This window comes from Centruroides sculpturatus, unplaced genomic scaffold, assembly GCF_000671375.1.
Source record: "Centruroides sculpturatus isolate CEXI.00-Female unplaced genomic scaffold, Cexi_2.0 scaffold340, whole genome shotgun sequence".
NCBI lineage: Eukaryota > Metazoa > Arthropoda > Arachnida > Scorpiones > Buthidae > Centruroides > Centruroides sculpturatus.
The window spans coordinates 312449-339741 of record NW_019384518.1 but is presented as its reverse complement, the minus strand read 5'-3'; the positions used below and the strand labels follow the sequence as shown (position 1 = coordinate 339741).

Sequence of the window (27293 nt, the reverse complement as noted above, 5' to 3'; positions counted from 1 at the left end):
CACAAAAGCCTGGGAACATTACAATTGAGTAGAAATACATACATCACACTACAGAAGGCCACTATATTGAATACATGCCATATTGTTAGGAAATTCCTTAATACAGACACTGACACACACATTTAATTTTAGTTTTGTTTTGGTTGCTATGCCTTGACTCTGGTCCGGCATAGTACACAGCCACCGGTTTGTACCGAGTATAACCCACTAAACCCAACACATAATAATAATAATAATAATAAATCTTCCAATGATTATTATTTTGTTAGAATATGCAATGCAATTCCTACTTTTGTATACTATTGCTTCAACAGACATCTGCAACAGATAAATTTAATATAAAACTGCTTAACATTCAATTTGGACATCCAAATTATACAAGATGTCCAAAAAGTTACTGTGCAGTGGAAAAGTTTAAGTAAAGTTTTAATAAAAGTGAAATTTTATATATGATATTGCAGTTTTTCCTATGGCATATGCTGAAATGTATCACAGAGACCCCAAATCAAGACTCGTGAAGTCCAGAGACTTAGTGGACCAGATTCCACAAGAGATTACTTATATCTTCTTTGCCCACTCTCCTGTGAGCAAAGAAGTTTTGCAAAAAAGCATAGTCTGAAAACCAGAATGTCTGTGAGCAAACAGTATTGCCGTCTACCGTAAAGTGGAATTGATGGAAGTATGACTTATGGGTCTTGTGTACAATGCCATATATATTATTTGAACATCATTACAAATTTCTAACTTCACACTAACTTTTCAGACACATTGTATATACTGTATTAGCCCAAATATAACACGATATTTTTCGACCATTTATTTTCTGTTAAAAAATCGACTTGCGCTAAATTCGGGGTTTAAGTAATGGAATGTAATATAAACAAGGACATTTTCCTACAGAGGTTGCCTGTGTTATTAGCNTGTAATTACATAAATAAATGCTTATCTGATTGAATTTTACTTTCTTTGAATTCTTTTATGAGTATTATTTTTTTTCTAAATATCTTTATGAAAATTTTGGAGTTGCGTTAAATTCGGGGTCGCGTTATATTCGGGCTAATACGGTATTTTATAGCTAAAACATATTTATTTAGTAATTTTCATCAGAGCAGAAAAAGCAAAAGTATTCTTGATACTAATTTATCTGAATCTATGCAAAGTTAATGCTTATTCCAGCTGTATGTAATGAAACGAAAGTAGTTTGATATCCAAGATTGAAAATGTTAGAAAACATAGATTTTGGAATGTTTTCTTTTTCCATTCAATTCATTTGTAAGGTAAGTTAAGAAAACAGAACTTTATTTTATTATTCTAATTTTAATGATACTTCAAAAAATGATTATTTTCAGTTTGATTGCTCGAAGATAAGTACAATTATCAAAAGTACTAGCCAGCAGATTTTATTTTTGCATTTTGTAACTCATAATTAAAGACTTATCATCTAAAGATATAAAATTTTTCATCTGTTTTGTTGATTAATTTCGATGTGGTGTCAAGCTGAACTTTTTAAATTATTATTTAACTATTGAGCTAAGTGACTACCCTGATTTGGAAGTTGTCAGTCACTTCTCACTATGCTACTTGGCCATTGGCTTGACTCACTAGGGGCACCCTGTTTCTATCACCTATCCATTGGGCAACTCTGATGAAAGAAGGAAAGTGTTACTGTAGAAATGAGGCCCAGGTCCTTATAGAGGGCCTGAAAGCCTGACTTTGTTTCTTTGCAAGGACATATCATCGTGGTGTGTGGAGAAGAGAATATGGAAAAATCACCCCCAAATAAAAAGATTGGTGGGTTAGATCCAGTTGGATTGTTAGGACAAGGCAGATGGGTAAATGTGGTTAGGGGAAAGGCGGAGATACCGGGAGGTTTTATCAGGGCCTATATTATCTCTCTACGGGGCTGCCATTGGGATATGTTGTCTAAATATTACATTTTCTTTCTCTTCCTTTCCTATCCCCTTGTCTAACCTTCACTTTCTTCCCTTGTAATATTAGTGTTAGAATTAGGCCCAGTGATCTTACATGATTTTGTCAGTCATTAATTATTAGAATACTTTTGATAATTAGCAACAACTTAACCATTAAGCTAATAGGGCTGCAGCCCTAGAGCACTATGTCTAATGGGTGCCAGCAGCTGCCATGTCATAAGGGTCTTTTATGTTTTATTTGATTTTTAACTGATAAAATTATCTTTTACACTTTTATTACATTGTAAGTGAATCAACTTTTTGATTTTATTTTAATTTATATCTATTTATATCAAATACAAAATGAATAATTAATTTTATTTGCTATTACTACTATCATATCCATGAGTAAAAGTGTATAAAAAGTACACTTTAGGATAAAAAATATTTGTTTGATATATGCAGTTATTTATTTTATTATTATTCTAATGACTTCTTATCATTTGATATGTGTATATAGATTTAATTTTTGCAAATAACTGCTATTACATAATAAATACATGTAAAGATAAATTTGCAAAAAAAAAAAAAAAGTGGTTATGAATACCATAAATTAAAGGAAGAAAAGATAATGAAGCAGGACACATTCACAACAAAAGTTCCATTGTTAAAGTTTTTCAAAAAGTGACAATGAACCTAGTATGAGTGTCATTTTGAATCAGGAAAAGAAAAAAGAAAATGAACATACAAAAGGAAAATAGGAAAAAAATAAATTCAAGAAGCCAGTCAGTGTGCGAAGAATTTTGATTTAGAAGACAATGAAAATGTAAACCAAAATATTGATTACTATAATAAGCTGCAAAAAGTTAAAATACAAAAATAAATAAATACACAGCAGTGCCATTGATAATGCGAGATGTTTTATCGCAAACTACGCAACTTATGAGTTTAGAAGCTTAAACAGTGCTATCCACAACTCTGGTATGTTGAGTGTTGGGGAGTTGCATGGCGACATTGATGCAATGAAAAGGAATTTCTGTATGAACAATGTTCTTCAGTCCCACAGCATTTTAGAAGTGAAGTTTGTGACCAAAGAACATCAAATTTATCCCCTATCACTTTTTTAGCTAGTTCTGTTGTACACCCGTTATGTACATGTACAACATCTTAGGTGGAGCATTCTAGCAGTTATCCCAATATATAATAATTTTGATCAAGTTACTGGGTTTTGTAAGGATATAGCATATATTCCAGATTTTTCAAAGAGTTGAAATACAAAAATAAATAATACAGGTGTACATAAAAACTACCTAAAAAAGTGATAGAGGATAAATTTGATCCACTTTGGTCAGAAACTTCACTTCTAAAATGCTGTGGAGACTGAAGAACACTGTTCATATGGGAATCCCTTTTCACTGCATCAATGTCACCATGCAACTCCCCCACACTTGACATACCAGAGCTGTGAATAGCACTGTTTAAGCTTCTAAACTTGAAGTGATTTAAACTGTACTAAAATTTTGCAAATAATAATTAATGTTAACAAAAAATCACCAATTGATATTAATAAATTAGACTTACATGCATCAAAAGTTGCTTATAAAACTCGATTTGAAAAATTCTTCAATGTTTTACCATGTTCTGCTGAATGGTAAAAAACAAAATCAAAATTGGTTATCATACTTGAATTCAACTGGAAAATTGTTTTGTAATCCTTGTAAATTATTTGGTGAATATCCAGTAGTTTCAGTGTGAGATTTAATGATTGGAAACATGCAGACCAAATTACTCCATATGAAAATTCCATCCTTCACAAAGAAAATACCTGAATATTTGTAATTGATTAAATAATAAACAAGAATATTTTCAAAATTATTCTATAATGGAGGCAACAAAAATTATTTACTACTGGAAAAATATATTGCTTAGGATAGGTAAAGTTCTGTTGTTACAATAACAGTTACTCAATTAAGGTACTACTTATTGTGTCAAACTTGTGTCATTTGTGATGAATTTATTAATATTTCAGAAAATTAAGAAAGCAAAAGTGTTTATAATGGTCTTAAGCTTGTATAAAGTCAAAAAATAATCTTGCCATTCATGTGCTTTGTGCAGCACATTCAATAAATTTAACTGGAGAATCAGCAGTGGAAAATTGTTTAGAAGCCACAGAATTATTTCTACTTGTTCAAAATTTGTATAATTTCTTTGCTGCTTCAACAGAAATATGAAAAATACTAAAAAGCCATTTATTGTTGGAATGTGAGGTTTCTAAATTTTTAAGACATGTTGGTCAGCAAATACTAATACCCCATTTGCACCGAGCATTTCAATCTAGATTGTGACCAAGGTCGTTAACTTTGTCGTGGTGTGACCTCTCTCGACCATTTCAATTGCGATTGACTTGAGAGAATTCTTGAAACTACATCCAGTCATAAGAGAGAATCCACAATCCCACGGGTGAGAAAATACAAGATGGCTGCAGAACATGTGTTGGGCTATCGACAGAAATAAAAAATATATTTGGAGAGACGATTACATCTGTCTATTATTAGATATATGGCAAGAAAAAGTATTTATTTCTAACCAAAACTTTCATTTTGTTTGTTGGTGTTCGTGACTTACCGCGTAGTTTTGTCAGTTTTATCATCGTGTATAATAGCCATGTTCTTCTCAAGCGGACTGCCTATGCGAACAGCAAGACGTTCGACTGGTGACAGTCACAATCCAGATTGTAGGTAAATTCAGTTTGAAGTGAGTTGTGGATTGTGTGCAAATGTAGTATAAGATTGTTAATGCAACTATTAGTTACAGATACGAATATTTTAAGAATGCTCTAAAAGAAAAATCTGATAATCCTACACAAAGATCTTCCCTTCCCTTCAAAAAGTTGAAACTGATATCAAATTTACAGCTTTTTTTATATAGTTCTTTAGAAGGATATAAACAAACGTGCAATGTAGATAGCATTACATATTATAAAATTAAAGGAGTTAAATTATCTGGATGCAATGAAAAAAATATTAAAAGAAAAAATAGCTCAAAAGAGAAGAGCAACAGATATAAATTTTGACAAAGTTGAAGAATTTCAGATCAATACTATATTATCATTATTATTAATATGCTCCTAACAGAAACCTAAAAATATGTGCATGTAATGACATCTTTTTGGTATTTGGTATTTTACTTAATTTAAAAAATCAGATGAAGATATGATAAGAGAAAGCTATTATTCTCTATAATACATTTCTTCTCTGTAAATTCAACATTAAAAAAAATTTTGAACTGAAATGCCTTTGAATAAAACACAAAAGTCATCTGTACAAAATTTCATTAATAAGTTACTAAGGAGTTTACCTGTACAACTTATAAAGATAGGCTTTTCATTCCACGGACGAGGAGGTGCTATTCCTCTTTCTTTCATTTTGGCTCGTATTTCTTCTGGCGTTAATTCCTTTTCTCTTCGTAACTCATCATAATCCGGCAATTCTAACTTCAACATCTTCATGTATAGATTTGAAACTTATTAGATCATCAAACAAAATTCACAAATTTAAATAATGAATTTCAGCATACCTTTAGTCCTCTTTCCTTTCTGAATTTCGGATTCCAATGTTTTGAATACAGTGGATAGGAATTAACATGAAAATGTTTCTTTGTAATATTACACAGTGCATCATTCTAAAATTGTTATCAATATATTCAAGATTACTATATATACATATTTATAATAAATATTACAAATATCACAAGTAATAAATATGCCTTTATTATTTAAAACTCATTGAAATTACATAGTTTAATAATTTAGATGCTATTTCATTAATTACTTAATAAAACTGATAGTTAATACAAAAAAATAGCAATTTTTTAAAAATTATTTGATTATATTTGTATTAATTAATTTGCTAAACTTTCTGCATCAAATTAAATTAATTTCACCATCTAAATGAAAATGCCATCATATTAAATTCAGTTTTTCTGATTTAATATGATATTGCACCCAGCTTAAATTTGAAAAATGATATAAGTAAAGGTAATATATTCATACAAAAATGATGTACTTATAATAGACTTGATCAAAAACAATTTTACATCAAAATTCTAGGCAGAGGTGGGAAACCCTTGGCATGTGTGCCAAATATGGCAAGCCAACGACTTTTTTCTGGAATGCAACCCAGAACTCACCTTAAAAAATAAATATCCAACATCTTTGCTGAATTGTATATTTTAACTTAATAGAATAGTTTTATTGAGTAGAGTGATACTAAATAAAAATGCAATAAAGAAACAAACATCCTATTTCCCAGACATCTATATCTGCAATATACTGATTTACAAGTTTTATCCTGTTTAGTTGTCGCGTCATTAGCCAGGCAGCTAGACACTGATTAATTAAGATTATTTTATATATTTTTTTCATTTTTCTTGAAGAATTTATCAAGTGTGTATATGTGGATTTTTGATTATATAAAATATTCCCACAATATTTAAAAGACAACCAAATAATAATATGCTTCTAAAAATTTTGGTTGATGTGTGAGAAAATTTTGCATCATAGATTTGGTAATTTTGGCACACACACTTAAATGGTTGCCCACCTGTTCTAGGGATTCACTGACAATCTGACCAGTTGAAAATGGTGATGGAAATACATTTAGTACTGCACAGGGTGTAAATTATTTACTCTTGCAAATTCTATCAAAACTTATAAAACTAAATTATTGGAAATGGAAAGTAGTTGCAAATGCTGGAGCATAGGTGGGTGGGCAGGTGCAATGAGTAGACTTGCAAAACGATGTCCAAAGAAGCTCAAATGGCCATATATGGGAGTGTTTTTTCTTGTGTTCATGTACAATAGCAAAACTTAGATATGGCAGAAGAGTCACAGGAGTCACATTACTGCTTATAAGATGAGATATTTGAGAGTAGTGTGTGGGATAACAACTACTTTAGGAATAGGAATAAACAAGTGCAAGAAGAGTGGGAGGGGAAAGAGAATGTAGTCAAAAAGGTGGGAAAATCAGTCCTACGATGGTTTGGCCACATTGAGAGAATGAAAGAAGTGCCATTGAAGAGTACACATGGGAAAGGTGGATGGAAAGTGCAGTAGAGGAAGGGTAAGAAAGTCTTAGTTGGAAAAAGTGGGTGAGTATCTGAAAGGACATAAAGGGTTCAGTCAAATAGAATATGAGGAAGTGTGCTAGAAGAGACACAAGTGGGTCAAAAGCAAAGGAAGTGTGTCCGGACAGAAAGGTTTGGAGAAAGTTCCTGAAGAGATAGTTTGCAAGATTAATCAGTTTTGCCTGCTGCTCACCCTTTTTGTTTCATGACTGTGAGGATATGTATGTATGGAAAGTAGGACTATCCTGAATATATGTACAAAGTTTCATAGAAATTGGTTTGGCCATTCTAATGTAATTCGCATGTTTCACAAACTATAGAAGGCACTGCACTTTTACAAAATGGCTACTTTATCTGGGTCGTTTGTAACTAGTCAATGTAAATTAATCATATATTACCGTCCAACATATGCTGCTCAAAGCCATTTATCAAGAAATTTTATAGAACGAGAACAATTATCGTTAGCGCGACAGGTCATTTTATGTAGTATTATCGAAACAAACAAGCGAGTTCATTCTATACATATTTGTGCTCTGCGTTCAAACACCAGCTCTGATATCTGTCCCACACAAAATTACTGGGATTTTAAACTTTAAGGAGAAATCTTATAAAATTGACAACATAACTTGTTTCCGTAAAGATGGATAATCGGGAAAGTTTTTGCCAATTTTTAAGTTGAATCCACTCTCCATCGGTTACACATACGAGTTTCTCCGAATTCCAAATAATCATCTTTTTTTCATGTGGGAATAGATGAAAACTTATATCGGGCATCCACGCGGCTTTGGAATTGCAATTTGTAACGTAACAGAAAGCTTTGCTTTTCCTATTGCTATTCATCTTTCCTGCTGACAATACACAAGAACGATTCAAATGACCCAAATAAAATGGTTTTATTTCTAAACACCAGAGGGTGAGCATCCGGTGAAAAGTGCAAAATATTGATTCCTGTAATTTTAACTAATTGGCATGCTAATATTATTATTTTAATATTCTTACACGTCTCACTTACGTAAATATCATATTAAGGCATTACTAACGTATTAAAGCTTTATTTACTAACTTAATTAGTAAGTAATTCTACAATATGAAATTATATTCGACATACGACCTCACATACGAACTATACTTGTTAAACTATAAGCATATATGTATATATTTTGTTAAGTTATTATCAAAATATTTTAACTTTCATGCTACGTTTGAAATAAAAGAAAACAATTAAACGAAATATAAGCTTTTATACATCATCGATACTCCATTAATTACGATTTCATCTTACCACATCTATAATATTACTACAAGCACGTGAAACACGAGAAATACAAACATTTCCGATCAAGAAACACGCACGCGACATTTTGAAAGTGGTTTCTAAAATAACACATCAAACTTCACATTATTGGTGGAAACGGAGAAACATTAATTTCATCGGCCAATCAGAATAACTTTAACAATGGTAAAAAATAAGGATTTTCACTAAGCGAACCTAACGTCGAAATTTAAAAGTTAAATAAATCGAAGTCGTATGGTAAAATTATTAACTTATTAATATATTTTCACGATATAAAAATATAAATAAATTAAAATAATAATTTTTCTCTATTAAATAATACAAGTAAATCCTCGTCTAACCTTTACACGTTGTTTGTTGCTTCGAGGAAGAATTTGGGAAAAAGAGTTTTTGGAAGATTTTTGTGGCGTAAGTTTTGTATATTTTTAAAGTAGAAAATAACATTTTATTAATTAGAAAAGGTTAAGGAAGGGCTTTTGAAATCCATTTAAATTCATTATGACGTATAATTAACGCGTTTAAGATCAAAGTATCATTCTTTGTTAGGCCTAACTCAAAAGATGGCGAAAGGCAGAAGTTAAAAAAGCAAAACAAGAAAAAAAAATTCGATTTTATTTCTTAATGACATTAAATCGATCATTTTCGTGTCGTAATTAAGTTATAATTTATTTCCGGATTTATAAAATTAAAGCAAAAATCAATATCGATGTGTTGCAAAAAAAAACGGGAAAACACTTCACAGATGGAGTGTATTGTGAAATTTTCCCCCGTAAAATATCAAAATAAGCCATTAAACACGAATAATTAACAATTTCTCACCAGTCTTACAGTCCTTATCATCATTTATTGTCAATTATTAACAAAAGGTACCAAAGGTATATACAAGATGGTTTTTTTTTGTTAATTGTGCTGATAAAATCCAAAATTTCGATTGTTTCGAAGGTTTAAAACGTTATTTTATATTAAATATTTACTTCTATAAATAACTTATGATATGATGCCAAGCAGCCAATACTCCCATGCTATTGCACAATAGATAATGTAATTGCCAGTTGTGAAATTGGCAAGAAATACTGGCTCACGGCTTTGTTGGTTTTATATTTTATTCTGTAAATTAAGCTATGGTAAAGTGTTAACCGGTAACCTGTTTGTTAATCTCCGTACGATAAAGTCGCAAGAAGAAGAGTTTACGGAAGTACTTTAAAGTCTTGCTAATAATAGAATAAAGGTAAATTACCTAGAAAAATTTAAGTTTTGTTACAATTAGGTAACATAAATTTATAAAGGTAATAGAGAAAAGGAGATTTGTTTGTGAAATTATCTTTGTTAATATAGAATTATGTATTTCATTTTAATATACTGTATGTGTGTATATATTGAAAAAAATAGGTGTATAAGATAATGACTAATTTGTTAATTTTGTAGAGATGATTTTTAATTTTACAGTTTCTCTTTGTGGATTCTAACCTATGGCCCGGAGCATATTTATCTGGGCTGCGTGGCTTGTTTTATTGTTGACGTTTGAACTGGTTGGAAGCGCAATAATTTTTCAAAAAGTGAACTAGAATTAATAAACCTTGCCGTAAATGATTTTTATAAAAACCTGTTTAAAGTAGAGAGTTTGTTAAATTTTTACAAGTCTCTGCTGGAAGAGAATTTTAAAAGTTCTAAGAAGTTTGCTTGGGAAATATTTTCTATTGTTGCTTCTTTGTACCTTTGCAAATAAATCTTTTCAAAAATGAAATATGTAAAATTAAAATATCAAACCTCGCCGTCCAATGAGTATCTAAAGGTGATTTTAATACTGAATGCCACAAAATCTATCCCACATTTGATATCAGACATTCTTTTGAAAAAATAGTTGCAAATTTCACATTGATTTACAGTATGTTGATTATTATTCATAAAATAAAATTTAATGTTAATCTTTGACGATATCATTTGTGGCTGGCCCCCAGACTTGGCTTCTACGGCTTGCCTAACCCTTCTTGGAGAAAGGTTGGAGATCCCTGGTCTAAGAAATAAACTGTCGAGTTGTAATGGTACTAGTTTTTTGGAAATATAACAGTAAAAGAAATTGGTTTTTAGTATTATTAACATTATCACTGTATTAATATTTTCTTTCTGTGTATCATTGAGTTTTTTTTTTTAATGTCTTTATGCTTAAACAAAATGGAGACTTAAGTGTAGTGAATTGTTTTTCCTTCTGGTACAGTCAATAGGAACATCATTTAAAATATAGAATGTCATTATAAGTAAAGAACAACAAAAATTAGAACAAAAAGATATTTTGTTGTAATTTTTGGTCAAAATTGTTAGTGTATGTTAAATTAAACAGCTGGAAATTTGGTGTTAATTTATTTTGATTCTGAAGTATTAAAGAAATAACAGTTTTAATTATTGTTATGATATTTATTTGTTTTTTTAGGTTTTATATAAAATAAGCTAAATACTGATTATCTTTTGTTATATATTCCTTTGGAAGTATTAAAGAATTCTAAATTCAAAATGTGAAGTGTTTGACTTACAGTTATATTTTTTTATTGTATTATTATGATCCTTTGTTAGTAGAATAATTATGAATCATTCATATGACCAAAAAGTGCAAATAATTTAATTTCTACTAGTTAGCTATAATAATAATAATTGCTATGCCTTGACTCTGATTTGGCATAGTACAGAGCCACTGGTATCAACTGAGTATAACCCACTAAATACTGTATAATAATAATAATAATAATAATAATCAAAAATACAGCTGTTGACTAGTTGGAAAAATGGAAATAGCATAGTGAATTTGAAGTGTTATTACAAAACTTTATGAATTTTTGACTTATATAAAATCATATTAAAGAAAAATTCTCACATTGAAAAAGTCAAAGTATATTAGCTTCTATTTAAATGCTTACACAACTACATTTTATTTTGACTTTTAAGATTTATGTTCTAATGATGAAATATGTAGTTCTAAACAATTTTTTATGAAAATAATTATATAAAACGTGAATTATTCAGATAAAAATTGAGTATTCTTTATTAAGAAATTGAACTTTGAAATATACATGAACTATAATTACATAAGACTAGATTTATTTGCATTTGTAATTATTTGATGATTATTATTATTTAGTCTTTTAAAGGCTCATTTAAATTTGTATATTAGTTTACTTTTATGTTAGTATATGTTGTAATTACTCAATTACCCAATGTATATATCTTAATAGATAATTATTTATTGTAATCTTGAGTAAATATTTATCTGTTAAAATGTTTAAAATTTTATAAATTTAGTATAAATTGTAATATCAGTTATTAATAATATGTAGTAATTAAATTTTTACATATTAAAAGTAGAAAAATGGTATTTTTTTTTTTATTATAGAATACATTCCCTTTATAAATTTGCCAGTTATAGAATGTAGTGTAGTTAATTTATAAATCATGCTGTATTAACTTGTGACATCCATTTTGTAGCCAATGAATATTTATCTACTCACAATTGCTTCTGAATTTAAAATGATATTTTCTTATTCTTAATGAATTTTAATTAAAATCTATCCACATATACTATAATCACACATATCTTTCTAGGATTGCATAACCTATTTAAATTACAAGTACAGATCTTGATTTTAAATTATTAATTATTATTATTATTTAACACTAAAATGACTTGAAATTAAACGTTGCATTTACTATAATTGATTCACAGTAATTTTTGATGTAGACTGTAATTATAGCTCCTTTTAATGAATTTATCAAATATTATATGGCATAAGATGAAAGGGTGATATGGGGATAATTTATTGTTTAATAACAGAAAATGTAAGTATTGTTTATTTAATAAGAGAATATTTTCATCTCTGAAAGAAAATTAAAATTCATGAGACAGGAATTTAAAGGTCAATGGCTAAAATAGTCATTGACCTTTAAAATATGTGCTTTAAAAATGTAGACATACCTTGCTCCCAAGTTTTGGTATGCTTATAATAAATCATTTATATACTTATTTAATTGACTTTAATATAAGTATATATATTTCATCTATAATTCTTGTATTTTTATTCAGACAATAGTTAACATTCATTTGAAACTTATAATATAGATAGTAGATAAAAAATGATTAGAATGGACATTTTGAAAAATGAAATAATCAAAATTTACATTTAGAATATGTATGGTAGTTAGAAACCCATTTTAAATTTTATGATTATTTTTATCTTCTTTTAAAATCTAGATATAATAATGGACATAAATTTTATGATGTTTTTCAGAAAGACTGTAAAATTTGGCATCTTTTTTATTATAGAATACTTTACTATTGTTTATTATTTTACATAACAACATGATAACTATGCTAGAAATGAGTTACAATAAATTCAAAAAAATCGTTGTTTATCCTAATATGGTAAGATTGTGCATGATATATATTTACTTTTTCAGACATTTAATATCTATATTAGCTTTTTTTCCAGTATACAGGGTACCCACCTGTCTTTGATATACAAGGGAGATATTCCCCCTTTAGCACAATTAGCAGTGGGGATTTAAAAAGTCGGGAAATGTTCAGTTATGTGCACTAAAAACCTCAACTACTACTGATCTTTTGTTGTAGGTCTCCAGAAGGATGATGTAGCTGTCTCATTGGATATGCACATTGTAGTGCAATGTGCATATTCAATGAGGCAACTATGTGATCCGTCTATAACACTACAAAAAAAGAACAAACATAATTGACGCTTCATGTGTTTGAAATAGTCGTCATAACATAACTATGTGTATTCAGACGATTGCTTTTTATGATTCTTATTTCTGTATTTTCTATTCTTTACTTGAATTTCATTGAAAGAAACATCTTTTTAAAATTACATTGAAACAAGCTAATTTGGACAAATCGAAACAAGTTAAACTAGAGCATCCCTTGATTTTGACAATGATCATATTAAAATAACTATTTTTGAATAAAATAACAATCAAATCAATTAATTAAAACTTATTGTGAATACTATCTACATAAGATTGAAATGAAATAAACTACAATAAAATGAAGATTATAAGATGACTAATTTGACAAAAACTGTTTTCAAAAATAACAAAATGTGTAATGTGGTATAACATGGTTTGAATTGAATGAAAAAATTAATAAGCATATGAAATAATTGTTTAATTTTTCCACTTTTAGAGCAATATGTAATAATTATAGAAACATTAGCTCACAGTTTCAATTCATATTTTGCAGAAGAAATTACCAGATTCTTAGTCCCAAAGTTTTGAACAGTGAGGTGTATCTACATCGGAGCAATCTCACTGATTATATAATAGTGATTTTAATTAATAACTAAGCAGAAGTGCCGTTTTAATAATTTTAAATTGCACCATTAGATTCTTTGTGAAACATTTCATCTATTAGACCCCTTTTTTTGTTCTGTAGACAGTTCCCTTTTAATTTCTATAGCAGCTAGACAGATACACACATTCAGAAATATATATATATATGTATAAATAGATAAACTTAGACTGTTTAAAAATAAAATATTTTTTCATTTTCAGCAATTGTAATCATCATCTATTAATCTAAAATCTACAAAAGATTATTTTTAAAATAAAAGAATTTAAACAATTCTGCATCATCCATATTATATTCTACATTGATTTTCTTAAAAATGTTTTTCAAATAGCCAGTTTTTGAATCTATTAATGTTCAAAAATAAATTTTTGTCATCACTCATATTATTTATGGATTCTCTATATAATCAGGCATCTCAGTTTGGAATATCAATCTCTTATTATTATGATTTATTAAAATGAGGACTTATGCTTAACTATAAAGCTATACACTTAAAAGTAACTCGTATGAGAAATTGCATGAGTAAATGATAACTTGTATGAGATTTTACATGAGTAGAGTGTTTTTATACTAGTTACTCATAAGTTTAAACCTAGCTTAATGTTTCATAAACATTATGGTTGTGTGTACTGTATATACATATTAAATATGATTGAAATTTGATTGTCTTGTTTGTTCCTTTAAAACTGACTTTTAGACTGTACTTTTGACCATTAATATATTTAATCATTATATTCTTGTGTATATAAAAGGAAAAATGGGCAAGAATGCTTTGTTTCATGAAGATAGAAAATTAATTTGAGAACTGATATTACTGATTAACAGTTAATTAAAATTAGTTTGATTAGTGTCTGAAAAAGTAATTTTCTTATCCTGTTTTTTAATTAGTAAGTATTTTTTATGATTATTTATATAAAAAAGAATCTATACATCCTGATAATTGTTGAAATGATAGGAATTTTTATAAATTTTGTTTTGTGAATGGTTTCCCTCCCTAAGTTAAGAAATACACAAATCAGAATTAATTAATTGGTTGAAATTGGCATACATAATTTCTTTATTAATATATTTAATATAATTTTGCATAATTAATTTTAGCCATCTGATAATTAACAAAAAGAAGTTGATATTAGTTTATTATTAATTCAGAAATTCTAGAAGTAGAATTTGAATCAATAATACATATTACGCATTCAAAATTTGCATTGATTCATTTCCTTTTGTAACTTAAAAAATTTGTCATGTCATTAAATTAACAATGGGTGACATTATCACTTTTTATTGTCAATTCATATCAATTACTTCGGTCTAAAACTTTTTTAATTTGTTAACTATTAATTAAAATACTTTATTAAGTTTTGTTTGATACATATATAATTGGTTAAGTTTGTATTGTTCTTTTGAATTATTTTAGTGTTGTTCATTGTTTATTATAAATATTAAGATATTACAGTAGAACCTCGATTATCCGCCCTAATTGGGGACTGGGGTTGGTCGGATAATTGAAAAGTCGGATAACCGAAAAGTATGAAAAAATCCATTATTAGTGTAGTATATTATTATATTCCATGTAATTAGTATATTAGTATATCGCTATTAACCTATTTTGCGTTGAATTTTCATCGATGTTAAGCCTAACAAAAATTTTGTAAAATAATAATCGTTGCTATTGTATCGTTAAAAATTAGAAAATTAAGCTTTGTTTAAATACTGGCTCCCTTTCATGGTCGAATGAGTGTTGCCAGCTAAAACATGTAAAAATAATATTAAAGTAGCCAAGACATAGCCAAATATTGTAGCGCCACATCACTAGCGAACATTTGAAATTTGCCGACTAGGACGTCGGTTAACCGAGGGGTCGGTTGATCGGGGGGCGGATAATCGAGGTTCTACTGTAATTGAAATTCACTTGTAATAGATTTTTATGAGAATTTAATGTTTTATATTGTTTACTTCCTCATATTAAAAATAAACAATACTATTTACATTTGAGTTGGTTTTCTCATATGTTATGTGTATGTGTATGTGTATATATATATACAGACTAGCCTTAATGTTACCACCCGTCTGGTTTTTGCCCGGACAGTCCAGGAATCAACTTGTTGTCTGGGTGAACTATTAATTTTGTCCGGGAATATCGTGCGCAACCTGTCGACCTTTTTTTTTTTTTCTTTTTTGCTTGTACAATTTGTATTCGTACACGTCTCCAATATCCAATAGAGCTAAGTCATCTGTAGTTGTTTTTTCTTAATTTGGTTACTTACGCTATTCCTACCCAAATCTCTCTAGTCCCTAATTGTAACTGATTTAGAACCGGTATGCACGGCACGTTATTCTTCGCATTGCAAAATAACATTGTGCATGTGTCAGGAACTTCTGTTTGAACAAACCTCACCTGCTGCCTGGGTCAGCAATTTTGAACAGGTGGCAACACTATCCAGCCTTGATATAGCACCTACATTTTTTATCTCTGAAGCAGGCACTAAATTGAGTTTGGTGCTAAATTGGTGTACTTCAAACAATAAGAAGTATGCTGTATATAATAGTGAAGTCTAAACATGAGTTTGAAAGTTGTGTGATTTGTCGATAACTATGTTGTTTGCAATGCAAAAATTGTACATTTAGTAATTAATAGATATGGAAGTATTTTTTCTATTTAACATTTATAGATATGATTCATTTACTAATATTTGTTGTTTTTTAAAAGGATGGTACCATATATGAGGGTCCTGCATTGAGGTTTCACTGAATACTGAACTATTCAGTCTATACAGGCAAATTTACTATAGCTGAAATCGTGATGTCAGTGATTTATCTTCATTAGGCATGTAGAGTTCCTTAAAACATGCTAACTTCCTTTAGAGCTAAAGCTTTTATTATTTTATTTAACATTAATTGAAAAAGAAAAGTGATAGTGTTAACTGTTATAATATATTACACCATAAAATAAAATGTTATTAACAAGATAACTTCAAATTACATTATCAGTTTTTTATTTTTTTAGATTTATAAGGGGTAATAGCTCAAAATACATATTTGTATGATTATAAAATTTAAAATATATTTTTATATTAATGTTTTGTAATTGTTATGCAACAAGGTCAAAGATATGATTATATTAGAATTCAGAAATTTCAAATCATTATATTAAGGAAGTATGTAGCTATTTTTATATTTTTATCTGAAAAGTATGCATGTGTTTTCAGTTACATGACTCATTCTGGACATTGAATCCTATTAGTATTAAAATTATAACTCAAAAATTCATAGAATTCACTGAATGACTGTTTTAATGTATATTAAAATCAAAAAATGAAGGCAGAGTCCATTGAAGTAGTCTAACTTTTATTTTTATTCACTTCCAAGTTGCAAAACATTTGATGAAATTCATTTCACAATACATTCAATATTAAAATATAACTTTTAGTTAACCTGAAAATAATTAAATAAATGTTAAGTGTATATTTTTCAATTTTTATTGCACAATATTTGATTGTATAAATCCTATTAATAATGTTATATTATACTTTTGTTGACTTTGGACATTCTTGAGAGCTAGGACTTTTTACACTGAGGGAAGAGAGAAACACCATTTCAAATTAAAACATATTTAATGTAACATTATCCTGTATGCCACTACAATCCAGCATTTCAGGAAAATGCCTCTTCTCAATAGACATTACAATTTTATATTTTAATATACCCATATATTTCTTTCAACATTTTTGGAATAAACTTTTAAACTGCTATTTTTTGAATGTTTTCCTGTTTATTACAATGTAATTTCATTCACTTAAACAGCCCTTATTCATTAAACAAATTTCCAACACATAATAATGTATTTGGACTAAGTTTTAGAAAATCAAGCTGTTTAAATATTTCATGATATTTTGTTGAATGTTTTCCTAATTTGAAATAGTAAATCCTATTTCAAATTAGGAAATTACATCCATTTTGAAATGAGGCATGAGGTGATTTGCATGGGAATTTTATACATAGTTATGTTTAGTTACTTATGTTGTTTACTTTTTATTTCATTTTCCAAGTTTTTGGAGATTGATATAGCTATTGAGATTTGTCAAAATCAACACTTTGCAACTGAGTTAGTAATTTTGCAATTCTCATTTGTCATTATGTAATGTATTAATGTGAAAATATACATAGTTCATCTATACAAAGTAAATTAAAATAAATAAATATAAACAAATTTCAAGTACTCTTGCTTTTAATCATCACTAAAGTATTGTCAGGAATACAACTTCTAATATAATTTGAACTAAATATAATTTTAAAATAATAATTATTATTCTTATTTTGTTGTCTTGTATTGCTGAACTGTGTTTGTTTCCACATTAATCAGTTATCTGATATTCTAGCAAAGAAAGAGCATATTTATTTATTTATTTATTAATAACTAATTATTAGTAATAGTAATTATTTATATATTCAATAATGATAAAGTGATATTTTAAACAATTTACAAAATATTTTGTTAATTACTATGACTTGTGTGTTTGAAAGATCTAATAAAGCTGACATATGTTCTCTGATTGTTCTAGACAGCTGTGAGTGTTTAGAAATAGGAATTGTATTATCAGTAATTCAAGTGTTGATTAAAGATTTTCTTTCTGTGTTTTTTTTTTCTTTAATCAGATAAATAAGGAAGCAAACTTTATTGCACTTTATACTATTTTCTTGTATTGTCGATAAAATTACGTATCTCTTAATTAAATCTTTAGTTTGGGAACTTTATTGTCTCGAGCTGTAGCTACCAAAGCTACCAACAGCATAGTAAGCTACAAAATTAAAGCTACCAAATTAAAGTAATCAATTAACAACATACTCTATGAATCAGTGATTAGTGTGCAATGAAAAAACAAAAGAAAAATACACCACTAACGTTTTTGAACTCCCGAGTTCTTCTGGTGTAAACGCATGCGTGACATGACATTTAAGTATTTCTCGTGCATCAGATTCGAACGATTCATCGAATGTTTGTATTCCAAAAGCTTTAACATTCCATCAGATAGACATCCATTTACACCTGAAGAAGAACTCGGGGAAGTTCGAAAAAGTAGGTGGTGAATTTTTCTTTTGTTTTTTTTTTTTTTTTGTCGCACACCGGTCATCAGTTCATAGGGTACTGTACATTGTTGACTATACCCTGGTGTTGTTGTTGTTTAATCAATTAATTCAAGATCATGTTTTTTTAAATTAATGTTTGTAAATTTAATAGTTTTAATTTCTGTATTTATTTCTGTAATTAATAATTATAGAAAATTAGTATTGATAAGTCACTAGTTTTTAATAATTTGTATTTTTATGAATTCTGACACAAAGTTATTCTGTTGTTTAATTCAACAAAGTTTTAGACTTTATACAGATAAAGCACTTTATATTCAACATATGCTAATTCAGATGGACTGAAAATAAATGTATGATTCATGGCATATGGTTTATATAGATCAGTCATGCAACTATTAATAGAATTATTACATTTTTCAATCTGATCTAAAATTATCATTATTAATTTGTTTATTTTATTAGAATTTAATGCTCCACAGTCTCAAATTTTTGTGGTTAAAGAACATTTAATTTTTTATCATGTAACTTTTGGTACAGATTTAATTTTGTAAAGTAAGAAATAGTCTGTGGATGATGAATTGACGGAATAAAGAGGAAAATGTAGATTTGTAAAGTTGTACTTTACAAAAAAAATCAGTTAAAGCAGTTAAAAATCAGTTATATATATATTAATGCTACAATAGGAACCTGCTTTAACTAAAGTCTTAATATGTGAAAATTTCAATTTAAATAATGCAAAAATTTATTATTAAATCTGACAGAAAAAAATGCCTTTTAAATGATTCACTCACTGTCTAAGAGCATTATCAACACTATCTCATTAAAAACAGTAACAGTTTACATAATATAAAATTTTTAATATGGTTACATGTAAATGATAAAAGAATGAACATAGAGTGAAGCAAGTGGATTTACCAGTTGTTACAGATTGAATTTTCTTCCTATGATTTAGTTACATATAATAGACTCGTTCATAGAACTTAACTACTAAACATTGTAAAAATGTAATAAATATCACAAAATAAAAGTGATTTTATTTAAAGTAGTAAAAAGTATTTAGTTTTGAGTAAAATTTGTGTTAAATTACAAAAATTTTGAAACAAGCATTAGTTTTTAATCATAACTTTTTATTACAGTATGGTTATTTTATATGCATTTATATTTTTACATACTGTAGTTATATTTTTAAGTTCATGATAGAACAATTTACTCATGGTACCGTTTTAGATATCTTATTTTTAATTATAAAACATACCAGCAGTTTTTAATATGTCCATTCATTGCTTATGCTGGTGGATAATAGCAACATGAGATACTAATATACAGGTAGTATATCTACAACAGCTGTAATCAATGGTCGTGTATATTTATATACTAATATAGTGTTGATGGAACATTACTGCAAGGAAAAAATAAACAGAAATAAACATCAGTTTTGTTATTTTTAAAACATTAGGTAATCATAAAAACAATATTTCTGTGTTGTTGATCTGCTGTATTAATTTTTTTCATTTAAAATGTTCCTTTTTTTTTTCAAGAATGACATTGCTTGTTTGTAAACTTACATATGCTTAGTTTTATTTTTAATTGAAATAAAGTAATATTGTAAAAAAAAAATTCTATTCCATTTTACTGACATTCCATATCATATAATATTTTCACTAACTTTACATATCCAGTTCTTTTTATCCATATAACCGAGACGGCACTGTATATTTTTATACAGTTCTGACATTAAAATGCTACATACAAAAACTATTTACTGCATTTATTTCATAATAGTTTTACATTCTTTCAGAGCTGATGTTAGGTGGCTTTACTCATCTTAGAAATCAACATAAAACACTAATTGCCACACACAATCATGGTATTAAGAATGCAATTATTGCTGCTAAAGTTTAAAACACTATTACATGAAATTTTCAAATTTATATTGCTTGGTGTACATTTTTATACTAAATAATTTAAATTTGTAAATTTCTACATTCTTTTATTTACTAATTAATAATTTTCTAGTTGCAAATTATTTTTTTAGGAGGGAAACATTAGTTTACGTCAATGTTTGCCTTATCAGATCACCTTTATTTCGTCAATGCCATAGACACTTTTTGGAAACTTTCCCTCTTCAGTATGGCACCTGGGAACCTGAGATATATTATTTTTCTATTAATTATTACAGTTTTATAATTCATATAATAAATTTATGAACTACTTTAACTNAATAAATACAAATGTATTCTGACAGTGAATGAGTTAATTATGCTTTCTATTTGCAAAATTCCTCAACCTTAACACAAAATAAGAAAAAAAAGTGAATTTTTAAGAAATTTGCGGGATTTCCCGGGATAAGAAAAATTTCCCGGGATATTTCTCGGGTTAAAAAAACAACCAGGATCCCGGAATCCCGTTTGAGAAACCCTAATACAAGCATTTTATAATTCATGTAATAATGTTTCCTCCTAAGAAATAATTTAACATAGAAGTTACAATATGGTTCCAAAGTATGATTATCCTAGAGAATTTTCTAATTGTTAAACAGTGATTTTATTCCTTATTGGTGACTATTTAAAATGATATTTCTAATTTTTATAAGACTTTAAAGTTTGAGAAATTATAATGTGGAAGAAACTGCAACATTAAAGACTAGATCTGCTTATTTGTGTTAGTATCACATACATAAGTACATACATCTCTTTAGTATTAAATGGTATTAACTTTTATATTTAATGATAGTAGTAACTGCTATTATTAAATATAAAAGTTTTAGATCATTTTGCACAAAACAACAAATTGAAACATCTAGAAATATACTTTCATATATCAGATGTAAATCTTAATACCTTTTAATGGAAATTTCCTCTAAGTTGAAATCAGATATAAATTGCTTTATATCACACTAGTAGATACCCAGTGCTGCTCAGGCTAAAAGTAACCAAACTTTTAATGGTATTAAACGTTAATGTTTGTCTTTATTTTTTTTGTCTAGGCAGGGTTTCTTAAACTTTTTTTATTCACGACCCCATTTATGATTGTGATTTTTTTCGCGACCCAAAAAAAAATATAAAATAAAGATATATAAAAATTTGCAAAAGCAATAATGGTGTACTACCACAGTTCACTCTTGTGTTACAATGGAACAGAGACAACTAAATACACTGAAAAGCGACAACACTACACTAGTTCACACTACAATCAGTGTTGCTGAATCGTTGTCTCGCTGCACCAGAAGTGACACAAAGCACAACTTACGAAACCTATGGCACAAAGCGTGCCATTTTCAAACTCTCACAAATTATTTTCAATATTTTGCATTAAAATCTTGTGTCCCCAAGATTTCGCTAAGTGATCCCAAATGGGGTCGTGACCCATAGTTTAAGAAACCCTGGTCTAGGCAATGGCAGATATCTTTATTAGGTTTCCCACTAGATTACTTTGGAGTCTTCTAGATCAGTGTTTTTCAATTTTTTTCCCATTGTGGTCCAGTAAAATTATCCATAATTTTACTTGGACCAGTAATTATATGCAACTATGAATTACACTTATTTATTAGGCTTATATATGCTTATCTCATGTTGCTGTATGTAACAAAGTACATACAGTAAATCTAGATTATTATTTAAATGTCATCCACAATAAACTGCACCAGCATCAGTACGATCAAATGTTTTTCTGTGGACCAATGAAATTTTTTTGCAGACCAGCAGTTGAAAAACACTGCTCTATATAGTGCAACAAGCATTAGCTCTACTGCATACTCCTTATGATTTTCAACCATGCCAATAAATTACTTATAAAAAGTTACCCTTGATAGAGCTCTTTGGAATTTTCTAGATAATTCTCTTAATTTTTTTTAGCAAGTACTGTACATACATATTCAAAATTAATGAGTATAGATTAATCTACTAAGTAGTTTTTAATTTTTATATAATGTTTCTTATCAAAAATCAATGATGTACTAAAATGCAATATTTTGTAATAAATTGTTAAATTATTTATAACATTTCATAACAACATTGTTCTCTTTATTTTTATTAGTATTTTATTTTTGCTGTTCTTAACAAATGTGTTCTTTTCAACATATTTTTCAATTCTTGCTCAAATGTACTTTAAAATGCAGAGCTGAAAGCAGAATTGAAAATGGCACTCACAACTGGAACCATAAATAGAAAATTGGTCTGTGCAATTCATTATAATTTATTTTGTATTGTATTGTATTATATTTTAGCTTATCAATGGTATACAATGCTTGGTGTAATAGTGTTTTTAATTTGTTATAAAATTCAAAAACAATTTGGATGAAAAATACTTGTCTACTTATTTTTAAAAACTATTGTTGTAATTTTAGGTGTGTTTTATTAACATTTTAAGTTTGAGGATTTTAATTTTATTGAAACTAATGTCATAAGATTAAATATTAATGTTCTGATATTAACTGTTTAATGCTTGAAACTTTTGTTTTTTATAGTTAATTTCTGATCTTTATAACCTAAGTTTGAGGATTTTAATTTTATTATTGTATTTTTGTTTTAAGGAAATATAACAGTAAATGTTATGAATTAGATTAAGTTTTGTGTAAGTATTCAGAAGTGTTCATAATTAAATACTACTAATACAAACATGAATTTAACTTTTCCTGACTAATTTTATTGATTATTTGATAAATGTAAAAAGCTCAAAAATATTAACAACAATAAATTCTTTGCATTGAAATTATCATAAATTTTTTTTATTAGGTGGAAATCATGTATAAACTTAAAACATTCTTAAGTAATACCAGATAAAAGGAAATGATAAGAATCTCTTGAATTTTAATTTTATCTTTTGGCAATAAATCAAATTTCTCTTGCATATCTAATCTTTATGAAATTGCACTACAATGATCATTTTTTTTAATCTTTAAAACCTAAATTGTTGTTTTGAAATAATAAAATCCGTCTTGATCAGGAAGTGCATAATTAAGTACGGTGTTTTGAGTATACAGTTAAATACATTTGTCTTATATACTTCAATAGTGAATGAAAAGTAAGTTTTGTTTTAATTGATCTGTTACTTTGATACAGTACCTGGATAATTGTCTCGTTCCGGTTTTTCTTTAATTAAATATTTATTATTGCTTTAAAAGTATTATGTATTGTTTTAGCTGTAAAGAATTGCATATGTAACATGTCATGCTTCTACTTGAACAAAAGAACACTTAAACTTACTTTATAACTTTTTAAATTTAGTTTTAAAATTTAATAGAATATGATATTATAAATTTAAATATATCGCATAAGATTGGTCTTAGAAAAGTTTGTAAGTTATAAATTTAAGTTTGAATTTATTGTTTGTGATTGAGTTTTGTTTTCATTATTGTTATCTACTTGTATCTCATTTTTATTTCTTTAATGTATATCATTATGATATTTACTTTGAAAATATTGTGTCTTTCAGAAAATTGAAAATTTATACTTAAATATTATTTATATTAGTATAGAAATAATTCTGTTAATTGTAATTGAATAATGGAAATGTGGTTTTATGGTTTCAGTTCAATTTGTAGAAAGCATGGTCGTGTTCAGTAATGCAGAACACCTAAGTTAGAATTCCAAGTGGCTTAGTGGATGGTGCTAAGAATGTTCTGAGCATCATTGAACGATTATTCTTAGACAACTAGGCAAAATGATAGACAAAGTTAAAATTATGATTGCAACAATTGTTGCAAACAAACTGGTTGAAAAGGATGAAATAACCAATAAATTATTCAAATGGAAGCTGCATCAGATCGTGACAAAATTAATAAAGCAATTGTTAATTGTAATCAACAAAATGGGCTTCTATCTTCCATTAAGATGTATTTGGCGGAATCTGTTATACTGATGTATGATCATTTTAGAATGAGAGAATTACTTTGTGATTGTTATAATAAAATACGTTTAGTCTAACACGAGCAAACAACTTGCAAATCATATGATGAAACAAAAACAATGACGTCACTAGTAGAAGTTAGCATAGATAAAAGAAGCTGATTGAACTAGTTAGAATTCTAGTGGTGGAAGGAGTCAAGCAGTAGCTAGAAACGAGTTCAACATCGCAGCATAACTAGACTTAGCAAGAATTGTGCATTACTGAACACGGCCCAGATTTAGTCATACACTTATACTGCTAACACATCTGATTATGCAGATCTTAAAAAGTAGTATTTATATGAAAAATGATTACAGTGGAAACTTGATTAATGAAGTTTAATGGTTCCATTTAAAATGGTTCATTATAAAGTATTTTCATTAGAATGTTTTAACAGAATTTTCGTTCTAAAGTTGTAATGCAAAAATTTGTTGGGTGACTCACACACTACTATATTTAAATAGGTTGACCAACATCCATGAAATGTTATCATTGCACAAGTATAAGTAAAACATGTATTTCAATTTATGGTTCTATTACAATGATATAGATAATAAGATGTAATATGCATAGATAACTGCAATTAAATATTATTAGAATCTATATTGCAATCATAAAATACATAGACACTTATTAAACACATGTTACTGAAAAAAAAGGGTTGTACCAAAAGTCACAATTGTTATCAAATTATTGAGAAATGTGTAAGAATATTTTAAATTGCTTTATACCATCTTGAGCCCCACTTGACAAAATTTTGAACTAAGTTTGATGTCTCTAGTTTTTCAAAAGATCCTGGGAGATTTGTCAAAAATGGCTAACTATAGTGCATTGTTTCACCAGCATGTGATGAATGAATGAATTTCTTGTTAAGGAGTATATTCTGGTATCTGAAATTCATACCTGTCTTCAGTGCCAGAAAATGGGCATGACACTTTAAAAATGAAAGTACCGACAACTGGTGATAAATTATGTGGTGGCTGTCCACAAGCTGCCAGAATTGCTAAGAATGAAGAAACATTTGACATGCTTGTTAAGAAAAATCGAGAGATTGTCATATGAAAAATTGCAACTCAGCTTGATTTGGGCCACCGTGCAGTTCGGGAGACATCGAAGTTGGAATACTGGAAGGCGTGGGTGCACACTGGGTTCCTCACGTGCTCACAGGCAATCACAGGTGTGCAGACAGTTGCTTGAGCAGTATGATACTGAAGGTGAAAATTTTATTTTGATTATTGTAAAAGGAGATGAATCCTGGTTTTGCCATTGATTCCAAAACCAGAAAACAGAGCATGGAATGGCATCACCCAGGTTCACTGAAAGGAAAAAACCAAAATGTTTGCTTATGGGTGTGAAAATTATGGAAATGTCTAATGGTGAATTATCTGGAGCATGGAGAAAAAATCAAAACTGATTGATGCCAGCAGACTTTGAAAAAACTTCATAGAGCACTACGCAACAAGAGACCAGACAGGAAAGTCCTACTGCATAATAATGCATGACCTCATACTGCATGTTTCATCATCCAATGGATTAAGACAAATGGTTGAAAAATTCTTCCACATCTCCCCTACAGTCCCAATCTAGTAGCCTTGGATTATCACTTGTTCAGTTTTGTGAAGAATTGTTTGAGAGGCCAGCATTGCACCAGGACCAGTTACAAGTTTTTATAGTGTCAGAGATTTAGAAAAGGTATAAAAATTGTTGAAATGACTATTTGTATTAAATATAATAATTTTTTTCAGTTGCTTTTGTATGAGTCAGAAAGAATTATTTATTCACATAATACATTTCTGATTATGTACAGTTGGATTAGAGTGGTATCACAGAGATAACTTCCAACTTCTAAAACAAAGGCAAAAAAGTATTGATGAAGATGGAGATATTTTTAAAAATAAAAGAAATGTTTACAGAACGTTTTTAGTATATTCATTTTCTCTCCGTAGACCCAGTTTTATGTAAAAAATTAGCAATCATTACTTTTGGTACGACTTTTATATTAATGAAGAAAACTGAGGTGAATTGAGAATGATTTAATATAAAATAAATTTAGTTTATTATTTTTAATTTATTTTTTATGAAACATTACATTTTTTATGTATGATACAATCAACTTAATTGATTTTTTATTTATTTATTTAAAAAATTTCAATTAATTGATTGTATTATACATTATGTGAAGCTAATTTGCAAATAGATGATGTCATGCTTCTTATCTGAATTATTTAAATTTAAGTTTGTATAGTGTCAGAGATTTAGAAAAGGTATAAAAATTGTTGAAATGACTATTTGTATTAAATATAATAATTTTTTCCAGCTGCTTTTGTATGAGTCAGAAAAACGAAAAACCGACGCTATCAGGACAGCGCATAAAAACCAGAAAAAGAGGTAAATATATATTATATCTATTTTATTAGAAAAAAAAAATGACACATTTTTTGTGAGATAATCCTATAGAAAGCATTATTTTTATGAACATGAAATTCATGATGTCATACATAGGTATTTTTCTCTCTAAGTAATTATATATAATTAAAGCTGATGCAAGACAAAGATTAAGCTTTACCTTATTATGATTACAGCAATTACAAATAGTTTAAGGATGTAAATTAATTCAATTATTTACATTTTTAATTGAAATTCAGTT

At 28.1% G+C, this 27293-nt stretch overlaps 2 protein-coding genes across 5 annotated transcripts in view; one reads left to right on the top strand and one right to left on the bottom strand.

The window, feature by feature from the left end:
* Positions 1–9251, bottom strand: part of LOC111622649 (probable 39S ribosomal protein L45, mitochondrial) — a 24424-nt gene extending 15173 nt beyond the window's left edge. Inside the window, exons 1-3 of one of the 2 annotated variants that reach the window (XM_023365064.1) lie at positions 9148–9251; positions 5487–5591; positions 5268–5412 (exon numbers count right to left, since the gene is read on the bottom strand). In XM_023365064.1, coding sequence (XP_023220832.1) covers positions 5268–5412; positions 5487–5591; positions 9148–9171 — 274 coding nt within the window. In that variant the 5' untranslated portion in view covers positions 9172–9251. Of the gene's footprint in view, positions 1–5267; positions 5413–5486; positions 5592–8316; positions 8457–9147 lie in introns of those variants that run through there. The other variant, XM_023365063.1, reaches the window with a different exon arrangement.
* LOC111622648 (basic leucine zipper and W2 domain-containing protein 2-like) overlaps positions 8639–27293 on the top strand; it is an 80201-nt gene continuing 61546 nt past the window's right edge. Inside the window, exons 1-2 of one of the 3 annotated variants that reach the window (XM_023365060.1) lie at positions 8639–8736; positions 26964–27034. In XM_023365060.1, coding sequence (XP_023220828.1) covers positions 26974–27034 — 61 coding nt within the window. In that variant the 5' untranslated portion in view covers positions 8639–8736; positions 26964–26973. Of the gene's footprint in view, positions 8737–9404; positions 9557–23763; positions 23783–26963; positions 27035–27293 lie in introns of those variants that run through there. The other 2 variants (XM_023365061.1, XM_023365062.1) reach the window with 2 other exon arrangements.